Source organism: Chiloscyllium plagiosum, chromosome 21 (assembly GCF_004010195.1).
Source record: "Chiloscyllium plagiosum isolate BGI_BamShark_2017 chromosome 21, ASM401019v2, whole genome shotgun sequence".
Classification (NCBI taxonomy): Eukaryota; Metazoa; Chordata; class Chondrichthyes; order Orectolobiformes; family Hemiscylliidae; genus Chiloscyllium; species Chiloscyllium plagiosum.
Window position 1 is genome coordinate 34,943,834 of NC_057730.1, and position 7,077 is coordinate 34,950,910.

Consider the following 7,077-nt stretch of genomic DNA (forward strand, 5'->3'; position numbering starts at 1 on the left):
TATTTAACAATAATTTTCAGCGTTATGCAGGAATTAAAATACATCCTCAAGTCTGAAAGGTAAAGTCCAGGTTAGGAACCTTGCAGTAGTTGGAAACTGTTCACAAAAAGGAATCTGTATGATGGGATCATCTCAGACTGGGAAGATGAAGTCCCGCCCTCCTGTAGTTTGATCGACGTACCAATGCCGCGTTGTGATTGGATACAGGGAACGTCCGTCAATGCATGTGGGCGGTGCTTGCGGGGGTGATAGGTCAGGAACATGGCGATGCCCTGAGGGAGAGTCGTGCTGAATGTGAGTGTCTTTCGGAGCTCAGTGGCTGATCGAGTGAGCGACAGCAGCAGCCGCCCCGTTGGTGTGATTCCTCTGCCGAGGCAGTGGGACGATGTTGAGCCGTCTCTGGGCTCGGGTCCTCCCTCAGTTCAGGCCTGCGGTTGGTTACCAGGTGATGGGGAAGACGGTGGAGTGGCGGCGGCTGTACCCAGCAGCAGGTGGGCGGCCGGAGTAATGCAAACCATTCCTGTCATAACGCAGAGAGATTGGAAACCGGGAATCGATCACAAAGTGTCACCGTGTCTCCGTGCCGTCTACTCTGGCCTCTGAGCCTCAGAATTGTAGATTCCAGCCGATTCCACAGACAGGATCCAGGTTGACACAAAAAAGGCATTGCTGAGATTAACTCTTTCAGACGAGGCATTAAACTGAGGTTCCCTCTAACCTCTCAAGTGGCTGCAAAAGCTCTAAACTATTTGAAGAAGAGCAGGGGAATTCTATCGAGAGTTCTAGTATATATTATCCCCTAACAAGCATCACTAAAATGTTATCTAATCATTGTCGTATTGTCAACAGATTGGCTAGAATACCAAAGAAAGAGTCATATTTAAAAGGATCTTTCAATGGCTGTAAATCACTCTCTGGCCATAACCTTTGAAATTTGCTGTACAAGTACCAATGCTTGCTTTCCATACACATTATTGTTAAGAGATGTATAGAATTACGTTGTAAGCAGTATGGAATCCAAAACCGTTATCTCCCAGTTTTTGGTTGTAATCTGTGTTTAGAGTAAAGAATAAGGTCAACTAAATAGTAATCTTGAACTCGGACTTCACCAGTTTCCTCATTTCCCCTCCCCCCAGCCTGTCTCAGTCAAATCCATCAAATTCAGCACCGCCTCCCTAACCTGCAATCTTCTTCCCGACAACACATTTCCATCTCTGATCTCCAGCATCTGCAGACCTCATTTTCTCTCTCTAAATAGTAATCTAGCCTGCCTGTCAAAACACTTGTTCTTTGTTTATTTGAAATTTAGGATTTCAGTGAATGTTACTGATAGGCAACCTGATGGCATAGAGTACAGGTTCTGAGCACTTCAGGTCCATTCTGCATTGCTCTCAGTGACTGAATAATATACTATTCAGCAAACTCGAGTTATTTACTTGATACTTTGAAAGTGCCTGGAGCATAGCACAGAAGTCCCAGAAAGTTGCGCTTCATTTGGGTAATAGTGTAAATAACTCACGCCATAATTGGGCAGAATTGCTGCACCACAATAAGAGCATAAGTTGTAGATGCACTGTTGCTATGGCACAAGTTTCAGCAAATTCAGATTCTTTATGTTTGATAAATAAAAGTTATCTAATTATGTTTTAAATTTGCTGATTTCTAGAGCGGAAGAGATTTTTTCAGGATGTTAGCATTTCTCAAGGGGAAGGTAAGATTTGTGTTTTCAGTTTGATATTTAAAAGTGAGTGGTTTTTATTTTGTGCTGAATCTCTTTCAACCAGGCAACCAATGATTGTAACTCTCATCAGAAAAAAATTCTAGAAAACTGTGAAATGTTATTAGACAGAAGTACGTAAAAATGATCAGATTTTAAGCCTATTCCATCATTTGATTAAATATTGAATTATCAGTGGCCACTTTTTTTATTTCATTTGTAGAATTTGGGCTTTTGCATTTATTGCCCATCCCTCGTTACTTTTGAGAAGATACCAATGATCTGCTGCATTAAACAGCTGCAGTGCAAGTAATATGAGTGCACTCAGGGTGCTGTTGCATTGGGAGTTCGAGGATTTTGACCCAGTTAATATGAAGGAATAATCGTTCCGAATCCAGATTGTGTGATGGATTTTTATTGCAACTGAGGTTTTGGAGAAAATTCAGACAGTGCATGTGCTAATTAAAAGTGAGACTGGAATCAATTCACTAGGTTTTATGCATTATCGAAGAAAAGGGAATGGAGGAGAGAGTCCAGAACTGGAGGGCATAGGTTTAAGGTGAGAGGGGAAAGCTATAAAAGAGACCTAAGGGGCAACTTTTTCACGCACATTGCTGATGTGTGTATGAAATGTGTTGCCAGAAGAAGTGATGGGGACTGGTACAATTACAACATTTAGAAGGCATCTAGATGGGTATATGAATCGGAAGAGTTTAGAGGGATATGGGTCAAGTGCCAGCAAATGGGACTAGATTAATTTTGGATATCTGGTCATGGACAAGTTGGACCGAAGGGTCTATTTCCGTATTGTACATCCCTGTGACTCTAAGTTGCTGCTCTTGTGGTCAGTATTTTATCCCTTGATAATCAAAAATCGATTAACTGGACTGTTTGTTTCATTGCTGTTTTGAGGGCCTTTCTGTGTACAAATTTGATGCTGTGGTTGATCTGCTTAACATGCACTATATGAAGATTTCAGGACTTTACTAATATATAATGGGGTGTTGTGCAGATGCTCTCCCTGCTGGGCAGGTTTACTTTTGAATGGCTAAGTCGTAGCAGAAGTGTATCCAAAAGTCATAAAAAAAATACCCTGTGTAGCCATTTAGGTTTCTAACCTGTCATGAGTCCTCCTCAAAGTCACAAATGACTTACTCCATAATATCCTATGTTTGGCCACCACTAACTTCAATCACTGTTCTCTGACGCCACATCTCTCCGGGCAACTATCTAAGGTTGAACCAGTTTGTTCGCAACCTTGATGGCAATACCTGCCTCCGAGATGAACTGTTGACTATATTTCTGTGCATCATTAAGACTGCATATTTCCACTACCTAAACTTGTCTTATCTCCACCCCTGCCTTGCTCATCTGCTGCTGAAACCCACATTTATGCCTATGTTATTTCTAGATGACCATTCCTGCCTGGTCTTCTGGCTTTAAACAACCTTTGGTTCATCGAAATCACTGCCTGAATCTTAACTCACACCAACTCCTGTTCGTCCATCATCCATTTACTTACTGACCTAATTGATTTCAAGTTAAGCAACATGTTGATTTTAAAATTCTCATTCTTGTTTTCAAATCTATCCAGGAGCTCATTCGTGTTTCCTCATTTATGTAATCACTTCTGAAATGTCTGCTCCTTCAAGTCTTGTCTATGTTGTTCCCTGCTTTCATTGGTGACCATACCTTCAACCCTGAACCCTAATTTGTGGAATTCCATTCCTAATTCTCTGTACTTATCAGTCCTCCTGAAGATACTCTTTTAAAATCTACCTCTTTGACCCATTTGGACATTTCACTTTGGTGAAAGTAGTATGTAAATGAACATTGTACTTGTTGCTGAAAGTGCCAGAAGGGACGTGTGTAATTAATCACTGGAGAGGCCTGAACCTCAACACTGAGCTCATTACTGAACTGTTGGCATGCTTCCAGTATACTTGGTAACTTTAGGTATTAACAGGGCGATGACATGTTCTGCAAACTGGATTTATAAACCTTATTGCCTCAAATGTTTGGTCCAATTTCTCTTATGGCAAATTGTAATTCAATTAATAATGCAGTATGATTGAAACTATTTTCTGTGTGGGTCTTTGAGGTCAAAGAATTTTTTCAGGGCAATGGGGAAATACAGAGAATGATAGTATCTAAAGGCATAGTGATGTAATGGTCTCCTGTTCAATGATCCCATGTTCTAAATTATTTCACTTTGCCCCTGGGACCTTAACAAATTGCCAAAATGTGCTTTGAAGATACTGATCGATGTAACTGTGGAATTTAGACAGATTGTTAACCTTTACCATTTTTGTTGAGTTTTGATTCCTACCACAGTGCTCTAACTGGTGCAGGAACATTGCTCCACTTAGATGTAAGTTGAAGCAACAGATCCACACCCAGAAGAAAAATGATAATTGATGCCTTCAGTATCATGCTTGGCTCCATTTAGTCACGGTTTTAAAGCTGAACCAGACCAAAGTAATTTAACACATTCAAACTTGGCTTACATTTCTACTGTTTAAAGTAAGGAGTGTGAATTAATTTGTTTCACATAATAAACTATATATGTTATTTTATTTCACTTGCTCCGTGATTGGTGCCTTAACTAGCAGTGACAACAAGGGTAAAACTGGCATTCGGGTGCTATAATAACAATGTTAACTGAAAATACTAGATCTATTAAATTGCTGGAGCATATGTCAATGATTTGATGTTTACAGCAATTAACTCTTGTCCTGGCAGGACCACTTTTATCACAGAAGCTGACTTCCAGTGATTTAAGGGAATGTTTCATTGTGTTTGCAGGAGGAGCATTTGAGATAAACCTGGATCGTAGAAAACTGAAGACACCTCAGGGAAAGTTGTTCACAGTCCCCAGTGAAGCTCTGGCAATAGCTGTTGCCACAGAATGGGACTCTCAGCGAGACACGTTGCAGTTCTTCACCATGCATCTGGTAGAATCTGGTTTTAATTATGCTTTTTTAATAGACTGGAGTGTATGAATGACTTAATTTACCCATGTTGTTAGCTTTAACTCTTTGGAACTAAGATAGAAAATACTGGAAAAAAACAGCATTTCTAGCGGCAACTCTTGGGAAGGAAACAGTGTTAACATTGAGTTCAGTGATCTTTTAGTAGAACTGGAAAAAGAGAAAATTAATTGGTGTTGAGCAAATTCAGGGACAGGAAAAAGTGCTAAGAGAAAACGTAAGGAAAGTTCTGTGATAGGCTCAATTGTAAGAATATGTAAAGTGAAGATGGGTGGTAATGGAACAAATACAATAACAATGAATGGATCTAGAGGAGCAATAAAGTCATCACAGAATCATTTATAGTCTACTATTGGAAGCAGTAGTGATGTCACTGCACTCATAATCCAGGCTAATTGCCTGGGGTCAGGAATTCAAAGCTCACCACAGCAGCGAGAGGAATTCAAATTGAAATAATCCAAAATTGAAAATTGCTTTAGGAATTGTGATGACAGAATTATCATAGGCTGTTGTAAACGCCCATTATGTGACTAATGTTCTCTAAGGAAGGGGATCTGCTACCCTTACCTGATCTGGCCTACATAAGGCTCCAGAACCACAGCATAACTGCTCTCGAAATGGCCTGTCAAACCACTCCATCCATGCAGGTGACTCACCATCATCTTCTTAAGTAGAAACGGACAATAAATGTTGGCTTTGCCATTGATACTAACTTCCTATGAAAAAATAAACCGTGATATTGATCTGAAATTGTATGAAACTATAAATCATCCAACTTCATTTGTGCCTCCCCAATCCTGATTTCATTCATGTCATTGCTGGAGCTACAGAGTGATGGTCAAGTAAAGAGGACCACAATTTTCACAATACCTTTGTTGAGGAAATGCTGCACAGGTGTCCCCTCAAGTATATTCTATAATACAGTTAAGAGTAGGGGAGTTCTGGCCAATTTTAATCCCTCAACAACCATCAATGAAGTTATCGTTTGATCGTATCGCATTCTTATGGAATCTTTTTGTGTGCAAACTGGTTGCTGTGTTTTCCATATTACAACATTGACACACTTCAAAGAAGTACTGGATTGTTGTAAAGCATTTTAGAGCTTCCTGAGTTATGAAAGATGCTATATTTCCTTACCAGATCACAATATTTTGCAAAGCTTCACATGATGAACTTTGAAGTTCCATGATTATTATGTAGGAAAATTATGATTACCTGAAGCTAAACCTTTCTTTGATTAGACAACCTTATGCAACACCGCACTGGATAATCCCACACAAAGAACAAAAGAACAGTTGATTAGGGCAGCTCTCAAATACCTGGATACAGATACTGTCTGGTAAGTCATATTTACTGTGAGTGACATTGTTATATTTCTGCACCACACACCTATATGCTCAGGGCTTGAGAACTGAAGGAACGCAACTGAACTTTTCTTGATACTAATTCTTTTGCAGGTGATGCAGACTAATTTTATGCTGAGAACTGTGGAAAAACTGAAAGAGAATACAGGTGTAGTAATGGGTTAGGCAGATAGGTGATCAGTGCAGTTCAAGTGCAGTAGAAATATATAAAATAATGCATTTTGAAAGAAAAGCTCAGGAAATTAAACAGCGAAGCACAGGAGTAGACTGTTTAACACTTAGAGTCTGTTCTGCCAGCTGGACTGATCTGTATTCAACTGCATTCACCAGTCTTTGCTCTGCATTTCCCGATACCTTTGCAAAGCACAAAATACACAGTTCATTAAATGTGCCAACTTCCAGTAGATAAGATCATGGAAAAGGCATGGTTAGTTTTACAACTGGAATACAAAAACAAAAAGCTGCTATTGCACTGGTACAGGGATGAACTGTACATTTATTGAATATTCTGTATAGTTTTAGGCACTCCATTATAGGATAAATTTTAAAAGAGACAGAAGAGATATATTATTTTGTCTGCACTAGGTATCAAAAGGTTTATGTGTGACCTGATTGAGTTCTTTCAGATTTAGATTGGTTACCATGATCAATTGTTTCCACTGGTAGGTGAGATAATTGCAAGAGCATAAAACTACATCCTAAGAATATTTTACAGTCTTAGTAAGATGTAGAGTTCCTTACTCCTTACCTTTATAGTCAGGTAATCGGTCAGTACAGAGCAACCTCGATTATCCAAACAAGATGGGTGGGCACTATTTTGTTTGGATAATCTATTATTTGGTTGTGCCTTTCCTCTGGAGCTTGGAGTTTTTTAAGTCCCCTCCCCATTCAGGAGACGAGGCAGCAGCACAGCGTGAGACCCTGCTCCTCCCATCACCATCCAACACCAAATACCGCCCATGCCCCAACCCCATCCAACATCGCCCCCCCCCCGCCCACCCTCAAC

The 7,077-nt window shown here is 40.0% G+C and overlaps 1 protein-coding gene across 2 annotated transcripts in view; it reads left to right on the plus strand.

Annotated features, from left to right (window-relative positions):
* The first annotated feature begins 237 nt into the window (after window positions 1–237).
* Window positions 238–7,077, plus strand: part of atpaf2 (ATP synthase mitochondrial F1 complex assembly factor 2) — a 14,472-nt gene continuing 7,632 nt past the window's right edge. Inside the window, exons 1-4 of one of the 2 annotated variants that reach the window (XM_043711798.1) lie at window positions 238–491; window positions 1,667–1,711; window positions 4,523–4,671; window positions 5,949–6,046. In XM_043711798.1, coding sequence (XP_043567733.1) covers window positions 386–491; window positions 1,667–1,711; window positions 4,523–4,671; window positions 5,949–6,046 — 398 coding nt within the window. In that variant the 5' untranslated portion in view covers window positions 238–385. The remainder of the gene's footprint in view (window positions 492–1,666; window positions 1,712–4,522; window positions 4,672–5,948; window positions 6,047–7,077) is intronic. The other variant, XM_043711799.1, reaches the window with a different exon arrangement.